Source organism: Puntigrus tetrazona, chromosome 4 (genome assembly GCF_018831695.1).
Source record: "Puntigrus tetrazona isolate hp1 chromosome 4, ASM1883169v1, whole genome shotgun sequence".
NCBI classification, from domain to species: Eukaryota; Metazoa; Chordata; class Actinopteri; order Cypriniformes; family Cyprinidae; genus Puntigrus; species Puntigrus tetrazona.
The window spans coordinates 22,539,220-22,562,510 of NC_056702.1; the positions used below are offsets into that span (position 1 = coordinate 22,539,220).

General features: G+C 37.1%; 1 protein-coding gene and 3 long non-coding RNA genes across 4 annotated transcripts; all 4 read left to right on the forward strand.

The window, feature by feature from the left end:
- The first annotated feature begins 1,164 nt into the window (after window positions 1-1,164).
- Window positions 1,165-2,266, forward strand: LOC122343193. The gene is made up of 3 exons (XR_006250715.1): window positions 1,165-1,228; window positions 1,350-1,410; window positions 1,806-2,266. It is a non-coding gene; the product is annotated as an uncharacterized LOC122343193 (long non-coding RNA).
- A 1,025-nt stretch (window positions 2,267-3,291) lies between these two features.
- LOC122343169 lies at window positions 3,292-4,612 on the forward strand. Its single transcript, XR_006250689.1, has 4 exons — window positions 3,292-3,500; window positions 3,665-3,939; window positions 4,072-4,113; window positions 4,435-4,612. It is a non-coding gene; the product is annotated as an uncharacterized LOC122343169 (long non-coding RNA).
- A 4,785-nt stretch (window positions 4,613-9,397) lies between these two features.
- LOC122343138 (vespryn-like) lies at window positions 9,398-22,544 on the forward strand. Its single transcript, XM_043237494.1, has 5 exons — window positions 9,398-9,557; window positions 19,193-19,366; window positions 20,300-20,473; window positions 21,630-21,676; window positions 21,760-22,544. The coding sequence occupies exons 2-5, from the start codon at window positions 19,362-19,364 to the stop codon at window positions 21,936-21,938; spliced, it is 405 nt and encodes a 134-aa protein (XP_043093429.1). The 5' UTR covers window positions 9,398-9,557; window positions 19,193-19,361; the 3' UTR covers window positions 21,939-22,544.
- LOC122343204 lies at window positions 10,882-12,131 on the forward strand. The gene is made up of 3 exons (XR_006250726.1): window positions 10,882-10,902; window positions 11,990-12,036; window positions 12,118-12,131. It is a non-coding gene; the product is annotated as an uncharacterized LOC122343204 (long non-coding RNA).
- Window positions 22,545-23,291: the final 747 nt, after the last annotated feature.

The window sequence follows — 23,291 nt, forward strand, 5'->3', positions numbered from 1 at the left end:
AATACGAAATCATTTTCGATTCTGCAAAAATAAACACGTTGCAATCATTGCAGCTGTTGACTTCCTCGGTAAACACCATGGCGGTAAACTTTAATCGAGTTCGATGGTAAATAGACAAGCACGCTGTTGTGCTAATTATTTTCTGCAATCCATGCGCATTCTTTTATCGAAGAGGAGACATAACTTTATATTCCAAATCATTTATTCGACAGATGCATATGATACAAACATCAGCTGCTGAGTTCATTCACACAAGAGAGTGTGTCCACACTCCAGCAGTTCTCAATATTTATCGTCGTCCCTCTTCAGTTCACACCCCTCTCGTTATCTGACTCCATTGCCCATTCGGTGTTGTATCCTCTTTTCAAGAAAGCTGACCTCCTCATTCCATCTGTGACCTATAGAACCTGAAGAGAGACATGCATGACCCTGACCCTTTCAACTCCCAAGCATGCAATTTGCTTATCACTCCTCTGCACGCAGACATAGGCCAGGGACGTTAGCTGACAGTTCCCTGTTCAACTAACATTCTTTTGCACAATATATTGCTTGCACAAATACCATACTACTTAAAAGATATATTTGCTATTTTGTATTTAAATACCATAGCTGATTATAATTGCTCAAAATAAACAGTGAATTAATACAAAACATTTGTATAAAAATATAAAAAATAAAACGTCAGTAATATATATTCACAAAGGATAGAAAATATCCCACAACGCACCTATCCGATGAACCATTCATATATTACATCAACATATGAAATTATTACTACTCACCAGAAAATATGACAGAAATAAGTTTCACGGCGATCTGAGATCAGACGATCGGCTCCAAAGCTTCGGCTTGTATTACTTGCGAACGATAAAGTAGCCAAAAACAAAACAAACAAAAAAGGAAAAAAATCGATCTGTTTGGCTGATCCGGATAGAAGACGTGCACGCGCTGCTCATTCTCCAGAGTATCGGTTGTGCAGAAAAACCCCAGAGCCGGAAGTAACACACATTCAAAATCTGATTAAATGCTGTCTTTTTACAATAAGATATTAATTGCTCGTGTTTTCCTGATAGTTTACTCACCCCCATGTCGATTAGTCAGCTGATCTTGGATGACATGGGGGTGTGTTTTCATTTGAAAGTGAACTAATCCTTTAATATTACCATTGTTGATTGCACCAGTATTTGACAAGCAGCTTTTTGAGACAAACACTGAAGTCAAGCATAAGGTGAGTTTTAATAAGCAGGAGTAAGGCGCGGCTACAAGCCATATATATTGAACACAAAAGCAGAAGCAGATTGCTTAATCGAAACTTTGTTAGGGTAAGTAAAAGAGTTCTTTGCTTTCAGGACGTTCGTTGTGACAGTGAGACCTTCAGGCAGGCAGACAGAGCCATGATCAGAGCTAGAGGTATGTAACCTTGAGATGACCCGATGAGGGAAAGGAATAAAATAAATAAAGACGATTATTCTGTTCTCATTTAGCATTACCAAGAAAACAATCCCCCTAATCATTAGACATTATATATCCTGCGTTTGATCTCTCAGACAAACAATAATGGTACTGCTTCTGAAATCAACAAAGTAGTAAAAGAATATAAATATAGAATATAAAGCTAACATTTAAAAACAAAACATCTAATATTCTAATCTAATCTGCTGCTACCCCCACCCACATCAGAGGACCTTCATTTGGAGCTACCTCACCAGATATGTTTATTTATTTTTAATAAATCCACCCTCTGGGTTATTTTTATTAAGCTCTCCTTGTCGCTTGATTCTTCTCCCGCCACACTGGTGGAGAAGTTCCACAGTTCCACAGTCGGGCGACGCTCTCCTCCTCCTACGATGGAAGAAGTCTTACAGCGGCTTACCAAGGTTAGCATCCACCAGAAGCAAATTATGGAGCATCTGGCTACACGCCAAGGGGAGGCAGAGCGCTTCCTGACCCCCGTGTGCAGGCCACCCGGTCACGGCCCAAGATGACTGTACATGACATGACATAGAGGCCTACTTCCAAATGTTTGAGTGCACACTTGAAAACAAAGCCCATGGATTTTGATTGCGTCTCTCGCATAGTCTGACAAAGGAGTATAATTTAAAAATTGTGCAGTCAACTGATTGTGAAATGGAACTTTATGCTGATTTATCCTACCTCTATCATTCAGCACAAATCCAAATATTTCATAATGTTTTCATATTTGCAATACAACAATAAAGCAGACTTGACTATTTGAATACATTTTGTAAATTAAAGGTACTGTACTTCAGTCACGTTCCAGCAGTGACATAGATGCTGGCTGGGTGACTATTTTGTTTTGAAAAAGTAGCAACGCTGGAACTGGTAAGTGTGTGTGTGTGTGTGTGTGTGTGTGTGTGTGTGTGTGTGTGTGTTTTCAATCACTTCAGCTATATCTTTAACAGCAGAATCAACTTTAAACACTTTTTGCCTTAATGGACCACTCTATAACAGTGTGGAAAAAGATTGGGTGGTAATCAAACAATCATGAGTGCAAGGCTTTATGGGAGGGTTAACAGGGTTTCTAGCTCACACGTGCACCCAATGAAACAAACAAAAATAAAAGGCAATCATTTTTAGCAATCAATAAGGAGTAAACAAATTATTTAAAGCTGAAGGAGCAGATATATTAAATCAATTATTTTCAATAAAACACAGTTCTACAACGTTTTTAATCTTTTTATAGTACAAGTGATTGCTATGAAATTGAGACTAATTGAACAAACGCGCTTTTGAGACTTTTCGAATGTTACCAAACATGAAAGGGAGAAACAACAGATTCACATGACACATGGTAGTTCATGGAAGTGTTCTTTTTTGTTAATAAATCTGCCCATGGTATCATGGGCAGATTTAGGACGTTGTTGTCTGGTCCTGGACCTCTTAGCGGAATTCGATTTCTCAAGTTTTAGTAATTTGATCAAATCTTAAGTTGGCTGATTCTCGCTGATCCCCTACAAAATAATTTATAATATATTAAATAACTGTTAAGCATTTACTAATAATGATTATTTCACTATGTACAAAAAACAGTTTTAGAACATTTAAAGCACATGGCAGCATACCATTTATCTATCTTATACAAATGTACATTAATGTTTAAATGATTAGTTTATTATTATCAAACACTTTTTGACTTCATTACTTCATTTTGACTTCCTTTTGACTTCAATACCTCATCATTATTATAAAGTGTTACCAGAAACTTGACAAAAACAGTCTGTTATTTGAATGTAAACAAGGAAACTCTAACTGCATTTCCTTTTGGCAAGACAGAAGTGAAAGCAGAAGTTGAGTTGTACATTCAGTGTTCACACTTGACCGTTTTATTTTTAAAAACTGATCTTTATTATTTGCTGATCTGGAAATTTACATGGACCTAATGAAGAAACCAAGGACATATTGAGAACTTGTCTAAAAACCGAACGTCTTAATCAAAGCAAATCTTGAGCTGTGGAGCGCAAAGTCACTTCCTTATTCAAGTAAGCATAAAATACTAACGTCATCATAAAATATTCAAAAACGTGATTAAATATGGACAAATAGGGATTAATAAGTGTTATGTATTGTACAGATTTTAAACTTACAATATGAAAGGTGAGCACTGTGATGTGTTAAGAGTGGAAGTTCTTGTGTTTTTCTGTAGCTGTGAGTTGTTGAAGGAAGATGGCGTTTGTTAAAGAGCTGCTCGTGGATTCACTGAAGCAGCTGGTAGACGCTGAACTAAAGGAGTTTCACTGGCGCCTAATGAATGCACATAAGCATATATCCAAGTCTGAAATGGAGAAGGCAGATAGATTCGACACAGTAGATAAGATGGTGGTGTGTTTTAGAGCAGAAGAAGCTGTGGAGGTCATGGCATCCTGAGAAAGATGAAACAAAATGATCTGGCTGAACGGTTGGTGAAAGAACACAAGCAAGGTAACATTTACTTCACTGTGAATGTAACTTGTTTAAATATTTTAAAGTGAAACTTCTTTTCCTCTTTGCTCTACTGATATGGTTCTGATAAATGTTTTCCAGTGAGAAATTTTCTTTTTCTCTCTCTTACAGCTAAGACTGAGGGCGACGTGAATATATCTGTTGCTACTGGAGGTAATTCACAACATACCTGGAGCAAATATTAATCACTGTCTTTAATTAGAAACAAGAAAATATACCACAAGCAGCAATTACAGTACCTCATCATTTTATACAAATATAAAGAAGATTGTTTCTCTAGTGATATCCAATTCAAAGTGGTCTAAAAAGGAGATACAGAAAACATGAAAAATCAAGTTGTTAATAATGTTGTCTGATGTTTTCAGAAGTATGAAATGAATCTGTCTGCATCTGTTATTAATAATATTTATATAAAAATATTTCTCAAAGTTTTTTTTTTTCCCTCAGTCTTATTTATTTATTTTTTTATTACAGAGCTGAAAAGCTTTTTGAAACTCACAAAAAAACATGAAGAAGAAAGCAGAATGTATTTTTGAGGGCAAAAAAGAAAATGAAGCACAACTCAAGGCTGTTTACACAGAACTGTTCATCACAGAGGGAGATATGGAAGATGTCAATCACGAACATGAGATTCAACAGATCGATGGTGCTTTAAAGCGAGAAAAACACAGGAAAAACCAATTAAATGCAATGATATATTCACTGAACTTAGGAAAAATAACAAGAAGAAGATTGTGCTGACCAAGGAGTCGCTGGGATTGGAAAAACAGTCTCTGTGCAAAAATTTATCCTGACTGGGCAGAAGGAACAACTAATCCGGATATACACTGTGTTTTCCTGCTTCCATTCAGAGAGATCAACATTATTAAAGACCGAGAGGTCAATCTACATGAGTTTCTGCTGAAATTTTATCCTGAAGTGAAGAACCTAGAGAAATTAAAGCTATATGAGGAATATAAGCTTGTATTTGTATTTGATGGACTTGATGAGAGTCAACTGCCATTGAACTTTAAAAGTGAAACATTGAACACATTTGAGGAAAGAGCATCTGTAAATGTGGTCTTTACAAGCCTGGTCAAAGGTGAACTGCTTCCATCAGCTCTTGTCTGGGTGACATCACGACCATCAGCAGCCAATCAGATCCTCCTCAGTATGTAGGTTTGTTCACAGAGGTGCGAGGATTCACTGACCAACAGAAGGAGGAGTACTTCAGAAAGAGAATCAAAGATGAGAGTCTGTCCTCCAGAATTATCTCACACATTAAGACATCTCGTAGTCTCTACATCATGTGCCACATTCCTGTGTTCTGCTGGATCACAGCCACAGTACTTCAGGATATTCTCTCTGAGAACAATGAAGAGAACATCAACACAACACTGACTGAAATGTACATTCACTTTCTGCTGATACAGATGGACATGAAGAACCAGAAATATGATGAACAAGATGAAAGAGAACGTACAGAGCACTTACAATTAAATAGAGAGATGATTGTGAAGTTAGCTGCTTAGCATTTGAACAGCTGAAGAAGGAACAGATTGTGTTCTATAAGGACGATCTGAAAGCATGTGGTATTGATGCGAGCACTGAAATTGAGTTCACAGGAATGATCGCTGAGATCTTCAAAAGGGAAAACAGACTTCCTGGAGCAAAGATCTTCTGCTTTGTGCATCTGAGTGTTCAAGAGTTTCTCGCTGCAGTGCATGTGTTCCTCTGTTACCTGAACAAGAACATACGAGAGCTTCAGTTTTCTTTGATAATCCAGACAAAAATCTCACATTAGAGAAGTTACTGCAGAAAGCCATTGAAAAAGCCATGGAGAGTCATAGAGGACATCTGGATCTGTTCCTGCGATTTCTGTTGGGCATTTCACTGAAATCCAGTCAAATCCTGCTCAAAGGCCTGATCACACACACTGAAGACACTACAGAGAGCATCACAAGAATAAGTGAATACATTAAACAAAAACAAAACGAGTAAAATATCTCAGATGAAGCTTTAGTCAACCTGTTCTACTGCTTACTTGAGCTCAAAGATCATTCATTATAATGAGGAAATCCAGAGGTATCTCAGTTCAAATGAACATCCAGGAAGAAAACTCTCATCTTCAATGTGCACAGTCTTGACTTATGTATTGCTGATATCAGAGAAGGTGCTGATGAGTTCAACCGAAGAGATACACATCAAAACGAGCGGATATCAAGAGACTCATTCCAGCTGTGAGATGCTGCAGAAAAGCTCTGTGAGTATTTCACTAACTGCTCTTCAATCAAACATTTTGTTCTACATCACTAAAGAATTATCCAAAAATATGTGAAATAATTGATCATTTCTGGCTATGCAGAGTACAATATTAAAAAAAGGACTAAAACAGTCTGTTTGGCAGATTTGACGGCTGTGGTTTTGATGACAAATGCTGTGAAATTCTGTCTTCGGCTCTTCAATCATCAAACTCTTATGTGAGGAATCTGGACCTGAGTAACAATGACCTTCAGGATTCAGGAGTGAAGCTGCTTGATGGACTGAAGAGTCCACACTGTCAACTGAACATACTGAGGTTTGACATTCACTGGATCGCTATGTTCAAAGCAGGCAATGCCTACTAAAATAATCTGATGAGAAAACCATCATAGAACACCTGGAATTTTGTAATGCAGTTTTCCAAAGGTGATTTTATAAGCATATTTGAAAAACTGCATTATAAATTTACAGGTAGTAAATACCTAAAGAACCTTAATGACTTCTTTCAGTTCCTGAGTCTTCAGAGGGCACTTTCCAGGAATGTTTGTTAGTGTGTTCTGGACTCGCCTCCCACAAACCCTTGCACTTATGATTGCTTGATTACCACCGAATGTTTGTCATTGCCTCATTCTCTCTGCCCCACGTGGCAGCGATCTCCTGACCGGTTTCTCATTGATACACATTTGGCTCCAAGGCTGCAGTCTTTACGGCAGTGTTTCTGTTAATATAGAGCCTGACGCACCTGTTCTGTGTCAGCTGTTTTGAAAACAAACGTACATTCAGTCTAAATGCTTGCTAATTTTACTTAGACCATTATTATCTTGGAATGAAAGGTTGTAATGGGAATTGCATTGGTTTCAATGTAAACTATAATGGTATCTGATGGACTCTATTGGTGGGATGGCAACCAATAGAACAAAAAGTAATTTCTAATGGAATAATACCCAAAAGAAAATTTCTGTGATGTTTTTCAGCTGTGTAATGATACTCATACTGTGCTGCACATTATTGATCACAATATTGAGCTGAAGCTTGACTTTGCAAATTTAAAATTGCAAATCAAATCACAGTATCTATCAAAAAATTGCATTTACATATTTTCCCACAGTCGCATCGAAGACGTCACCCCAAATACCCACAACCCACATCCTTCCACTCACCGTTGTGATTTTAATCTGCCTCCTCCAGCGTAGAACCAAGTACATCTGTCATGCATTTCAATGACGAAAAAATGCATTAAATTAGTCATGGTTGTTTATTAACCTCAACGATGAACTTTCTAGCTATACATCTATCATCACACCTGGTTTATTGATATTTAACACAAAATCCACATTTATACACTTGTAAACTGCACACTTTGTAAATAGCATATCTAGAGCTGCAACAGCTAATCGTTAAAATCGATTAATTATTGATAAAGGAAATAATGGACAATAATTCTCATTATCGATTAGACTGGTTTGGCCACAGTGCACATCCAACTTCAGCTGTAACGTCGAATTACAGCACTAAATAACACATTTCTATGAACAAAATGCATCTAAAAATAGTGGAGGAAAGGGAATGAAATGCTGCAGGCGAAGTATGTGATTCAAACTGCTTAAAACTTGAGAATTAGCATTAGCATAATGGCTTAGAAATGTGTTGAATTAAAAAAAGGCCAGACAAACCAGTTTAAGAAAACTGGGAACCAGGAACCTGTACCCAACTATTATCAAATGATTTTTTTAAATAAATACAACAAAACATTTTTCTTACAACTCTACATGCAGTATTACGACAAAATGCATCTGCATTAGAGCTAACATTAGCATCATGCTACATAAAACAGTTTATGAGATTAATAGTCCACTTTACTCAAAACTTACTTTATTCCACCATTGAGTATTTGTAATAACTTTTATTTTTATGGTGATCACATGTGGATTTTAATTGTTGACTGTTGTTAAAATATTCATAGCCTTTTGCATCGCTGTACAAATGAGCATTTCATATGTACACATTGTTCTGAAAATATCCAAATCTTAAGAAAATCGCATAGAAATCATATCCTTACAGAATCGTCTGGTTGTACGCCGTGTCTCCAGCGTTCCTGCGATGCAACACAACCATGACAAACACAGTAGCAAATTTAGATTTTCAAATCTTAAATATTAATTTACTTAAGATTCATTCTTGTTTAGAAGAATGTTTTATTGGCAGTTAATGTTAAATAATGAAATGACTAATGTTACCATTTTCAGCCTTGTCCTTGTCCTTCTTTTTATATTCTGTTTTTGTATTTACATTTATTATATAATAAAAAAAGTTTCTAAATATACTACATTAAACTAACATAGTGTTTAATGTATCGTTGCTTTTGTTAATTTTGATTGCTTCTATTGTATATACTAAAGTGATTGTTTTGAACAAGTATTACATTTAAAAAGCATTATTTTAGCTGAAGACTTTTTATCAAACTGAAAAATGCACCGAACTGAGACGCGTCATACTGTGAAAGTCTCAGTACGAATACAAGTGCCAGGCCTAATATATAACTTCTGCAGGACTTTAAGGAGTTTTAAGGAGTTTTAAATATTTATTTGTTTAAAAGATCACACTGTTAAGATTAATTCTCTATGCAACTAATTTGTTCTTCTTTTTTAGACTTCCCATCTGTAATCTCACTGCACCGTCTTGTGGGAGTTTATCTTCAGTTTTACAATCCTCAAACTCTGTTCTGAGAGAGCTGGACCTGAGTAACAATGACCTGCAGGATTCAGGAGTGAAGCTTCTTTCTGATGGACTGAAGAGTCTAAAACTCAAAGCTGGAGATTTTAAGGTTTGAGTTCCAAATATTGATTTAATTAAAAAAAAGAAAACGCACACTGTTAAAATGAATTCTATATGTAATTAATTTGTTTTTTTAAATTCAGATTTTCCACATGTAATCTCACTGCACAGTCTTGTGGGAGTTGTCTTCAGTTTTGTACAATCCTCAAACACTGTCCTGAGAGAGCTGGACCTGAGTAACAATGATCTGCAGGATTCAGGAGTGAAGCTGCTCTCTGAAGAGACTGAAGAGTCCAAACTCAAAGCTGAGATTTTAAGGTTTGAGTTCAAAATATTGATTTATTAAAAAAAAAAAAACCACACTGTTAAAATGAATTCTATGTAATTGAGTTGTTTCTTAAATTCAGATTTTCCATATGTAATCTCACTGCACAGTCTTGTGAGAGTTTGTCTTCAGTTTTACAATCCTCAAACACTGTCCTGAGAGAACTGGACCTGAGTAGCAATGATCTGCAGGATTCAGGAGTGAAGCTGCTCTCTGAAGGACTGAAGAGTCCAAACTCAAAGCTGGAGATTTTAAGGTTTGAGTTCAAAATATGTATTTATTGAAAAAACCACACTGTTAAGATTAATTCTATATGCCAATTACTGTATATTTCTTGTTCAGATTTTCATTATGTAATCTCACTACACAGTCTTGTGAGAGTTTGTCTTCAGTTTTACAATCCTCAAACTCTGTCCTGAGAGAACTGGACCCTGAGTAGTAATGACCTGCAGGGATTAAGGGTGCAAGCTGGGCTTCTTGAAGGACTGAAGAGTTTAAACTCCAAGCTGGAGACAATGAGGTAAAATGGTTTTCTCCATAAAGTACACACTTACTAAATGCTACCACATTAAATGACTATTAAATTTAAAGAAGCGAATAAGATGTTGCCATTGGACCAATGTTTAAGTAGATGTCATTAAAAGGGCTGGTCCAAGCCCTTTTTATCTACTTTACTTTATTTTTACCCATTGCATCTCGCACATATGTGTTTTAGCAAGGTGCCTGTGTTGTGCTGGTAACAAAGACATGGCATACTGCCAGTTCCAAAGAAAACTGTAATAGTTCGTCACAATTCCAGTTTCCACATCTCTGCTTCTGCTGTTGCTAAGAGGAGTTTGGGAAGTCTCAGCTTTTATGACAGTAGCATACTAATAATGATACTAATAATAAAGGTGAATCTTTATTATTGCATGAAATACACTAATTCTTAGAAACATAAGAAAAGTGAGAAATTAAAATAAATCTGGACTTCAACTTCAAGTTTCTGTTTCTAATGATATATAGCAATTTGATTTTGAATTGCTAGAATAGGTGTGGAAACAAAGGTGTGTCATGCGCCTCAAAAATGTCAGGTCTTAAAGGTTTAATCATTGCTGAAGAATTGCTGAAAAGTATATACTTGTGTCATTTTGCAACCTCTCATGGTGGGGCAGAATTATGTTAGATTTAGAATATTAGAAGTTTGCTTTTAAATGTTAGCTTTATATTCTATATTTATATTCTTTACTACTTTGTTGATTTCAGAAGCATTACTACTATTGTTTGTGTGAGAGATCGATCGCAGGGATATATAATGTCTAAAGATTAGGATGTTTTTTGGTAATGCTAAATGAGAATAGAATTACTATTTTTATTAACTAATCGGGGTCTAATATAAAAAGAAACAACAAACAATGTCATGTGGTTTATTGTATGTTTTTGGTAGGTTGTCTGGCTGCATGGTGATGGTAGAGTGAAGGCTGTAATTATTTGTCTTCAGCCTGACTTCAAACCTCACACCTGAGAGAGCTGGACCTGAGCTACAATCATCCTGGAGATTCAGGAGGAAGCTTGCTCTTCTGAAAACTGGAGGATCCAAACTGCTCACTGAATAAACTCAAGTATGTCAAGCAGGAGGTTTTGGTCAGTGCTTTCACAGCCCAGAGTTTCTGAGGGATGTAACAATATAAACGATTAAAAGGAACACACTACTAAAAATAAGTTCATTTTACGGTTTAGCTGGCCAGATTTTTACCATTTTCTAATAAATTCAGCAGAACCCCTGGTCTGGAGGTAGCATCTTTAGAGGTGTCTAGAATAGATCATTTAATCTGATTTCCATCAGACTATTTTCATCACACTCATGAATACTGACCACGAGATTCATTAATTTTTCCATTTAAACTTGACTTTTCTATAGTTATATTGTACTAAGGCTGACTAAATAAAAAGTTGTTGATCTGGTTAGAGTTACACTCTCATTCCATACAGCACCTATGGTACAGCAAGTTAATTTATTTGTTATGCCAGAATGAGAGTATAGTTCCTAACTATATCAGCTCATAATAATATCACAAGTTTATATTTTCAGAATCTTAGTACACAATGTTTATAAAGTCAGTTTTAAATTGGAAAATATTGAAACTCTTTGCAATTTTGAGCTTGGTGTTACCGTTTTGATCAAATTCAATGAGCTATGTTGTTACAGCTAAACGTACATCGTTTCACTTAAAAACTATAAAAGCCTTTTGTTCTTGATTTATAAGCATATCTACATTTATAAGCATACACGAAGATTTAAAGGCTGAGTTACCTTCCCAAACAACACAGAGTAGGGTTTTGATTTTTTTTTCATGAAATTGCAGAGGCTTTATTTTTTTAAATCCATGTACAGTTGTACAGTTTTATCTTGACATTTCAAGCTCTCTGTGCTGCATTTAACTTTTAGTTTGGAAGGTAAATGAGCCTTTAAATCCCTTTGTAAATGTTTAAGGTTAAGGCAGTAGAGTTGCACTGAAAGAAACATTTTAGACCAAAACCGAAAAATTCTGGATATGGAGTGGATACTATACGAGCAGAAGCACATTTGTTGAGTATGGAATACTTTTTAGATATTTTGCTGAAACAAGACAATAATTAAAAATTATTAAAAGTAAATTTTTTGCAGTGTTGACAACTGTATAACCTTTTTATTGATGTGTTTTCTAGCGTTGATCATGGAGGAGAATCCAGGATTACAACAGGACTGAAGAAATGTACGTTTCAAAGCATACACACACACACACTGCAGCATTGTTGTTGTGTTATTAACGTCTCTGTTCTGTGTTCATGTTCAGATGAGTGTTTTCTCTTCACACTGGATCCAAACACAGCACACACTAAACTCAGACTGTCTGAGGACAACAGAAGAGTAACATTTGTGTTTGAGTCTCCAGCTATCCTTGATCATCCAGACAGATTTAAAATATCCAGGTGTTGTGTGGAGAGGTGTGTGGACGCTAAGCTACTGGGAGACTGAGGGAGTGGGTTTGTGGATACATCGTACCATATAAGAACATCAGCAGAAGGAGAGGTGATGAGTGTGTGTTTGGACGTAATGACTGTCCTGAGTTTGATCTGCCTTTGCCACAGTTACTCATTCATACACAATAACAGAGAGACTAATTCTCTGTGAAGCTCCATCATCATCAGCAGAAGACCAGAAGTGTATGGTAATGATAATATCTATAGAACAGGAGTGTATTTGGATGAGGAGCGCAGGGATTCTGTCGCTCTACAGCGTCTCTGACACAATGGAGATGCCCATCCACACAGTCCAGACCACATTCACTCAGACACTCTGTCCTGGTTTTATCTTTTTTTTGGACTATCAGTGAAACTATGTTGATGAATCAGAAGAGATTGAGCAGAGATTCTACCCATAATGCTTTGAGCAAAGTATTTGATAGCACATGTAATCAATTTCAGTTATTTTGTATAGAAATAAAAATACTAAAAAAAAATAAAGATAAATCGACTTGATATCAGATTTTAACTGTAATGTTTGTATCATGAATATAACTGATTTTTGACAAGATTGAATGAGCTTCTGGCTAATAAAATATTAAATTAGAAATTAACTATTATTTATTGAACTGTTGTATAAAAGCAATCACTAAGTTAGTCAAACCAGACTTCATCACATGGCTGTCAATAGATCTGTATATCTGGCGCGGGTTAAACAGAGTGTATTGACAAAAAGAATAATTTAACAAATCCAGGAAGAAATAATATTCTGAGGAAATCGTGCAGTTTTATGAAAGAGAACCCACAAGAGTCCAGAATACGGCCACCACGCAGCTGCAGAAGGCAGCCACAATTCCTGAATGGGAAGTCTCAGTTGTTGGATCTGTGAAGAGAGCTTGATATCTGTAAGCCACCAGATCCTGAACTGCCTGTCCAGGCCAGAATCTGTCTGTCCTAAAGGATCCAATTCTGACCTGTGCCATTTATCAGGAAGTTTAGTAAGTCGCAGCTGATCTCGAATCAGCTCGCCACGCTGACACACCTCAATGACAAAACACACAAGGAATGAGAAATTTTTAACTTCATGTGAAACATGACAGTGGCGTGAGTGTGTCTGATTCTTTCTTATGTGTTTTATTAACTAAGTTATCCAGAGGTCCCATCACTGCTGCCATCAACTCATTTCCACATCTCTCTTCAGTCAGACTAATCCAGACTTTAACATCACCAGATATGTTCTCTGCCAAAATCCTGAGAAATAAAACAACAGTAAACTGGCTCTGCAAGCAGCAAACACCACTCAGCACACACTGACCTGTTCCTTTCCACGTTTATGATGATGAAATTCATTCTCTGTCTATACAGTACTTCTGCTCTCAGTCCAGTTTCTTTTCTAGAGGAAAAAGTAAAAGACTGGATTGGTGGTATTTAATTCATCTATAAACACAGATGAGCCATCCTTTGTGAAAATAATATGTCAACATTGTCAAAGTGCTAAGTATTTACATATTTATGAATCCCATACAGTTGTAGCCGTTTGTATCAGGACGTTTGGACCCTTCAATGACAATGTGTTATAAGCGCTATTCAACACCAGCATACACTGACCAATAAAAGACCTGTTTGACTGGTTTACTAAGTCTCCCATAATTCTCCCCAGCCAATGCCAGAAATGTGATTCAGAGATTGTTACATTTGTTAATTTAGTACAAGATCATGAACATGCTCAAGCTTACGCATCTTCAGTGTGTAACAAATGACACAGAAGACTGAGTAGAATCCATGGTAAAAGTTTATTAACAGCGAAGACATCAACGATAATGTGGGAAAGCAGGGTCAAACAGTCTAAACATCAAACAGCTCAAGGGTAGTTCAAAGTACAGTCAGTAGGCAGGCAGTGAGTCAGTACAGTGCTATCAACTAAACAGGTGCAAACAATACAGGCAAGTAAAACTGTAAGAGACGTGAACTGTGCAACAGGTAATGATCATACACATGAGAACAAACAAGGTAAATCAGGATAAGCTCGGTAAGGCACAAACTGGCAATACTTTACCAACTTCATGAGAGTTTCTGTTTACTAGCTCTCTAACAGGAAGTAGGTGGAGAAGAAATCAGAGGAGCTCTGAACTCCACCAGTATTCAGGTGAGGGCTTTCTGGGCTGTTAGGCGTTACATAAAAAGGTTTACTGTTGATCTGGATTCTTAACTACAGGAATATGATAACAAGAATTTCTACTCTGTATATTGCCCTCCACAATATTTATCAAAAACATCTTTCTGCCTGATGTCAGCAACACATAAAACCAGAGATGTTCAAAAAGTGGAAGTGAGTAATAGTATGTTCTCTCATTGTTCCAGATTTGGGGATAACTCTGACTTCTGCATCAGTGAATAATCAACCAGTTCATCTAGACAGTGAAGGGTGTCCATTCTATTTATAGAGTCTCATTCGCAGGCTCTAGAAATGAACTCATCCTGTTAAAACATTTCCTCTCTCTTGTTTGAAAAGATGCCATATAGAGCTGTTCGGAGGCGTTGTGGCGAGGTTGTTTTCATCAGTACAGTCATCTTATTAGTCTGCTCTCAGCGAAAATCATCTTCTAAGATGTCCTCTCTTCTCTGTGCCAGAACTCAGCACCTAAATGGTAACATTCGGCCCACTTTAATGCTCATTTAATACATATTTATTCCTGGCTATACTAAACTAAATGCTACATATGTCACACTAATGTCTTTTCTCAATAAACCACTTCTTTAAATATGATGCTTGGTGGTCTTTCTTCACTATTCAATAAAGTGAATACAATACCATGTACTGTGTATCTTATAAATACTTATACATAAAAAGAATACGATATTTGTGTGGTCTTTCTTCTCTGATAAATCAGCATCAATATAACACACTGTGTTCATAATACAAGGTATCACTCAAACAAATGGCGGCAACTTACAAAATCAGAAACTCCTGTTTCCTCAATAGCATACAGTCCTGAGTAAACTGATTCTTCTGTCACATCAATGCTACTCTCAGGTCTTCTTCATCACAGAAGGACCAGTTTTCTTTTCACGCTACTGAAAACCAGTTTCGTTTGAGAATCATGTCTTCATCTGTCAGGTTCTTCTTATAATCTTTCATGTTTGATGTTGGTCTGCAGAATCAGGAAGTGTGTGTACATTTGAGTGAGAGTCTTAGAATCAGCCCTGCTCTACTCAAGATCTTCTCAAGAACAGCGGCTGAGATCCAGCAGAAGACTGGGATGACAGTACAGCAAAGTCTCCATCCCAGTAAAAGTGTTATTAAAATACAATTATCATGCCTGAAATGAGTTTAAATTCCTAGAATCCAGTTTATTACAAGTATAGTATAAAATGTATGTCCAACACTCCTAAAGCATAATTTAAGTTGCAATGGTAATGTTTTCAAAATACACATTGGATGATCTCTTCTATATTGCAAACTGTAGGTAGATACTTTCGTTGTACCTGCTATGCTTGGAATCATTCCAATTTACACTAAACCCAGCACGACTTTTTAAGACCACTAAAGTGCATTATGTACAAAATCACTTGTTCCAATTTAAATAGATTTTAGGCAATTTACTATACTAGTACATAGGAGTAAATGAATAAACAAACTATTTTTGGACTAGGAAAAGTTTCAGGAAGAGATTATAACATCTATAGTCACCATGCAGCTCAAAACATTATGGGTAGAATCTGCTACATCCTGCGGACGTATTTGGGTAATATGATCTTTGAGAGGGTGGAAGTCACTCTATTGGGCATGTCTGGAGAGTTGCATGTCTTTCTTTCTCTCTCCCTCTTTTCTTTTGTTGCAGATTGTTAATTGGGGTCCAGCTGATGCTATTGTTGATCAGCGCCTCGGCATAAGATCTCAGAGGAACCATGAGGAGGCTGACGGCCACGTGTTCACTCTTTTCCTGATCCAGAAAGTGTTGTTACTTAGTGGCTGACATGGTCTTTATCTCCTGGGGTATTGTGAGTGAATTGCTCTTCTGTGAATTATGGAGAGCATGTGGATGCTCTGTGTTTGATTTGTTTTCAGTTTTTTAAACTTTGTTTGTCTTTAGAAGCGGTAGGGAGAGGGTGCCATTTACTTTGAAATGAGATTTTGCCTATGTTTATATTAGTTAGGAGTAAGGTAAGACTCTGTTATTTATTTATTTTCTTTGAGTAGGTTATTTATAATTTTCAACGTAGTTAGAGTTTGTTTATTGGTGTTGGCCTCAATTCTCTCCTGAAGATTTGCTTCCTCTGTTAATTCTTGTTCTTAAATAAATGAAAGATTTATTCAAGACTGCGCTGTGTTTTTCTGGATCAGGGATTGATTGTGACCGTCAGATTTTTTTTTTTTTTTTTTTTTTGACTTTATTTGTTCAGGTTAAGCCCTCGCTGCGTCTCTTGTGACAAACGTGGGAGACTCTGTAAACAAATCTCTGTTCGGCCTTTTCTAGATTCATCAACACAGTTTCACTGATGATCCAGTGAGTAAGAAACCCAAAACCAGGACAGAGTGTTTGGAGTGAATGTGGTCTGGACTGTTTGATGAGTCTCATTGTGTCAGAGATGTTGAAGAAGGACAGAGTTCCCGCGCCTCATCCACATAACACCCTACCTCTAGAGATATTATCACTCAGACATTCTGTTCTCTTTCCTTCTTCTTCTGATGACGATGTGGTTTCACAGAGAGATCAGTTCTATGTTATTGTATGTCTGAATGAGTAATCAGAGGAGAGCAGCACAAACTCCAGGATCGATTATTAGTCTAAACACACACTCTTTACTCTCTTCTTCCTGCTGATGTTCTTATATCACTGATATTAACACACATCCACTCCACTCAGTCTCCCAGTAACAGCGTCCACACACACTCTTCTACACAACACCTGATACCAAATGATAAAATCTGTCTGGATGATTAGGATATGACTGGTGACTGAGACACACACATCACCCTCTCTGTTCCTCCCTCAGACAGACTGAGCTGGAGTGTGTGCTGTGTTTGGATTCAGTGTGAGAAACACAACCCTGAACACAAGAACAGAGACATTAATAACACAACAATCACTACAGTGTGTATGTGTGTGTGTGTGAGTGCACATAGCCCGCCTCATTTTTGTATATTGTTGATCATCGGAGTGAGGACAATCCTGTAGCAAGGATATTTAGCTGGTCTTGACTAAAAGCCTGTTTGAGGGTCATAACATTCAGGATCAGGTTGTAATCAGGTAAAAGGTAGGTTTAGGGTATGGGGTTTGGGAAAGACACTAGTTCTGATTGGTAGGTTAAGGTATGAGCTAGAGATTGCATTGTATCAATGCTGGCCTCAAGGATACCTGACAGAATTGTGTGTGTGTGTGTGTGTGTGTGTGTGTGTGTGTGTGTGTGTGTGTGTGTGTGTAGACATACATTTTTGGTCCTTTCTGTAATCCTGAATTTTCCATGATCCACACTACAAAACACACACAGAATAGTAACAAAAAATGTTGCTGCGTGCTGCCAAGGTACTAGGTGTTACTAAGTTAGTGGCCTGAATGTTCTAGGTGGTATCTAAGGTGTTGCTGTGCAGTTGTTGAATACATGGTGAGTAGGGCTGTACTCAATACAGGACTGCACTGATTTCATAGAATTGAGTGAAAGAGCTGTTTATTACACACACTGACAGTTGCTTAATATATTAATAATATCATCTTCTACATTGCTGCTAGGTTATCATTGCACACTGAAATATATAATGATCTTTAATGAATTAGCCTGGTCTGATTAGAAATTGCATGTATGCTTAAACATTCATATTAAAGCAAGGTTGTTTTTCCTCCAGGAGATTGAAAACTGCTTTTTAAATGAGTTTATTTTATTCACAACACAGCATAATTAAAACATACAAACTGAAGGTCAAAGATTCATTATTGAGCACACTGATCCAATAACAGAGTGTAACGCCCATGCCAGCAGAGGGAGCCGCCGCCCAAGTACTGACTCGCTCTACTTCTCTCTGCGCTCACTTTTGTTTGCCCAGCATAAAGCCAGAGCACATGTTACACTTATTATGTAATTATTGCCAGTTTCACTGCCTTACCGCCGTTTCTCCCACGTTTATTCTGACTGCCAGCTGAGGCCCTCGTGAAGCTGAGGTCCACATTAACGTAAAGCCTTTCGCGCTCTCCTGATACCGCAGCGCTGGTGAGCTTGCATGACCCAACATCGCCGCCCCAGGGTAGAAACAAATCCTACACCATTTCCTGTGTGCATGGAGAAACATGACAAGTGCTCACCTGAGGTGAACATGTCTATAGTTTCTTGGTTCCTGGCCGATTGAAGGTCGGGATATTGGAAGGATCTGCCAGCGCTGCTCAGAAGGCATTAGCCAGGGCTTGACCGCCTGTCCACACACAACCTGCCAGCCCCAAAGGGAGACACGACAATGGAGGCCAGCTCGACACCACAACAATGCCCAACCTCTACTGGTGAAGTGAAGCTTCTTTTCTGATGGATCAAAGAGTCCAAACTCAAAGCTGAGATTTTAAGGTTTGAGTTCCAACATTGATTTAATGCAAATAAAAACGCAGACACTGTTAAAATGAATTTATATGTAATTAATTTGTTTTTTTAAATTCAGATTTTCCACATGTAATCTTCACTGCACAGTCTTGTGGGAGTTTGTCTTCAGTTTTACAATCTCAAAACACCGTCCTGAGAGAGCTGGACCTGAGTAACAATGATCTGCAGGATTCAGGAGTGAAGCTGTTTCTCTGAAGGGACTGAAGAGTCCAAACTCAAAGCTGGAGATTTTAAGGTTTGAGTTCAAAATATGTATTTATTGAAAAAAACCACACTGTTAAGATTAATTCTATATGTAATTACTGTATATTTCTTGTTCAGATTTTCCATATGTAATCTCACTACACAGTCTTGTGAGAGTTTGTCTTCAGTTTTACAATCCTCAAACTCTGTCCTGAGAGAACTGGACCTGAGTAGCAATGACCTGCAGGATTCAGGAGTGAAGCTGCTTTCTGAAGGACTGAAGAGTTTAAACTCCAAGCTGGAGACAATGAGGTAAATGGTTTTCCATAAAGTACAATAATTTACTAAATGCTACCACATTAAATGACTATTAAATTTAAAGAAGTTTAAATAAGATGTTGCCATTGGACCAATGTTTGCTAGGATGTCATTAAAGGGCTTATCCAAGCCCTCTTTTATCTATTTTACTTATTTTTACCCATTGCATCTCGCACATATGTGTGTTTTAGCTAGGTGGCCTGTGTTGTAAGCTGGTAAATAAAGATACTTACATACTGCCAGTTCCAAAGAAAAACTGTAATAGTCTGTCACAATTCCAGTTTCCACATCTCTGCTTCTGCTGTTGCCATGAGGAGTTTGGGTAGTTCCAGTTTTCAAGAGACAGTAGCATACTAATAATGATACTAATAAATGTAAAGGAATCTTTATTATTGCATGAAATACACTAATTCTTAGAAAAACATAAGAAAAGTGAGAAATTAAAATAATCTGGACTTCATCTTCAAGTTCTCCTGTTTCTAATGATATATAGCACTTGATTTTGACTGCTAGAATAGGTGTGAAAAAACAAAGGTGTGTCATGCGCCTCAAAAATGCTCTAGGTCTTAAAGGTTTAATCATTGCTGAAGAATTGCTGAAAAAAGTATATACTTGTGTCATTTTGGTGCAAACCTCTCATGTGGGTGGGGGTAGCACCAGGTTAGATTAGAATATTAGAAGTTTTGTTTTTAAATGTTAGCTTTATATTCTATATTTATATTATTTTACTACTTTGTTGATTTCAGAAGCATTACCATTATTGTTTGTGTGAGAGATCGATCGCAGGATATATAATGTCTAAAGATTAGGGGGATGTTTTCTTGGTAATGCTAAATGAGAATAGAATTACTATTTTTATTAACCAATCAGTTCAATATAAAAGCAACAACAAACTAATGTCATGTGGTTTATTGTATGTTTTTGTAGGTTGTCTGGCTGCATGGTGACAGAGGAAGGCTGTAATTATTTGTCTTCAGCTCTGACTTCAAACCCCTCACACCTGAAAGAGCTGGATCTGAGCTACAATCATCCTGGAGATTCAGGAGTGAAGCTGCTCTCTGAAAAACTGGAGGATCCAAACTGCTCACTGAATAAACTCAAGTATGTCAAGCAGGAGGTTTTGGCTTCAGTGCTTCTCTACAGTCTAGGAGTTTCTGAGGATGTAACAATATAAACGATTAAAGGAACACACCACTAAAAATAAGTTCATTTTACGGTTTAGCGTCAGAGTTTTACCGTTTTCTAATAAATTCAGCAGAACCCCTGGTCTGGCGGTAGCACTTTTAGAGGTGTCTTAGAATAGATCATTTAATCTGATTTCCATCAGACTATTTTCATCACGCTCATGAACAATTGACCACAGAGATTCATTAATTTTCCTATTTAAAACTTGACTCTTCTATAGTTATATTGTGTACTAAGACCAACGTAAAATAAAAGTTGCTGATCTGGCTAGAGCTACACTCTCATTCTGACATAAAAATCATGGTACAGCAAGTTAATTGATTATTATGCCAGAATGAGAGTATTATTCTAACCATATCAGCCTATAATATCACAAGTTTATATTTTCTGTGAATCTTAGTACACAATGTTTATAAAACAGTTTTAAATTGGAAAAATATTGAAACTCTTTGGTAATTTTTTGAGCTTGGTGCTAATGTTCTGATCAAATTCAATGAGCTATGCTAAGCTACAGCTAAACGTGCTACACTGCTCACTTAAAAAAACTATAAAAGCCTTGTTCTTGATTCATAAGCATATCTACATTATAAGCATACAATGGAGATTTGAAGGCTGAGTTACCTTCCTAAAACAACACAGAGGGTTTTCGATTTTTTTTTTCATGAAATTGCAGAGGTTCATTTTTTTTAAATCAAGTGTACAGTTGTACAGTTTCATCTTGACATTCTGTCTCTCTCTGTGCTGCATTTAACTTTTTAGTTTGGAAGGTAAATGACCCTTTAAATCCCTTGTAAATGTTTTACAAGCTATAAGTAGTAGAGTTGCACCGAAAGAAACATTTTAGACCAAAACCGAAAATTCTGGATGTAACTGGCCGAAAACTGAAAATGCTTTGTAACAATTATTTATCCTGCTGGCATGTTATTGGAGTGGATACTATACGAGCAGAAGCACATTCGTTGAGCATAATACTTTTTAGATATTTTGGCTGAAACAAGACAATAATTAAAAATTATTAAAAAAATTTTGCAGTGTTGACAACTGTATAACCTTTTATTGATGTGTTTTCTAGCATTGATCATGGAGGAGAATCCAGGATTACAACAGGACTGAAGAAATGTACGTCTACATACACTCACACACACACTGTAGTGATTGTTGTTGTGTTATTAACGTCTCTGTTCTTGTGTTCATGTGTTCAGATGAGTGTTTTCTCACACTGGATCCAAACACAGCACACACTAAACTCAGACTGTCTGAGGACAACAGAAGAGTAACATTTGTGTTTGAGTCTCAGCCATATCCTGATCATCCAGACAGATTTAAAATGTCTCAGGTGTTGTGTGGAGAGAGTGTGTGGACGCTGTTACTGGGAGACTGAGTGGAGTGGGTTTGTGGATATATCGGTGTCATATAAGAACATCAGCAGAAGGAGAGGTGATGAGTGTGTGTTTGGACGTAATGATCAGTCCTGGAGTTTGATCTGCTCTCGCTACAGTTACTCATTCATACACAATAACAGAGAGACTAATTTCTCTGTGAAGCCCATCATCATCAGCAGAAGACCAGAAGTGTATGGTAATGATAATATCTATAGAACAGGAGTGTATTTGGATGAGAGCGCAGGGATTCTGTCGCTTCTACAGCGTCTCTGACACAATGAGACTCATCCACACAGTCCAGACCACATTCACTCAGACACTCTGTCCTGGGTTTTATCTTTTTTTTGGATCATCAGTGAAACTATGTTGATGAATCAGAAGAGACTGAGCAGAGATTCTACCCATAATGCTTTGAGCATGATTGATGAAGAACATGTAATCAATTTCTGTTATTTTTGTATAGAAATACAAATACTAAAAAAAAAAAAGATAAATCGACTTGATATCAGATTTTAATCAATGTTTGTATCATGAATATAACTGATTTTTGACAAGAATGAAATGAGCTTCTGGCTTTATAAAATATTAAATTATAAATTAACCTATTATTTATTGAACTGTTGTAGTTAGTCAAACCAGACTTCATCACATGGCTGTCACAATAGATTCAGAGCATTCAAGTGCGGTTAAACAGAGTGCATTGACAAAGAATAATTTAACAAATCCAGGAAGAAATACGATTCTGAGGAAATCGCAAAGCGCAAAGAGAATCCACAAGAGTCCAGAATACGGCGTCCACGCAGCGAGAAGGCAGCCACAAACCCCGGAATGGGAAGTCTCAGTTGTTGGATCTGTGAAGTGAGCTTGGATATCTGCGTCACCAGATCCTGAACCGCCTGTCCAGTGGCCAGAATCTGTCTGTCCTAGCGATCCATCTGACCTGTGCCATTTATCAGGAAGTTTAGTAAGTCGCAGCTGACCTTAATCAGCTCGCTCACGCTCTGACACACCCACTAATGAGACAGAAAACACACAAGGAATGAGAAAATTAACCTATGAAACATGACAGTGGCGTATGTGCTTTATCTTTTTCTTATGTGTTTTATTAATCAGTTTTCATCCAGAGGTCCCACTGCTGCCATCAACCCATTTCCACATCTCTGTCAGTCAGACTAATCCAGACTTTAACATCACCAGATATGTTCTTCACAAAATCCTGAGAAATAAAACAACAGTAAAACCATTTCAGCACAAGTAAACACCACTGTGCACACACACTGACTTGTTCCTCTCCGTTGTTTATGATGATGAAATCTATTCCTCTGTCTATACAGTATCTTCTGCTCTCAGTC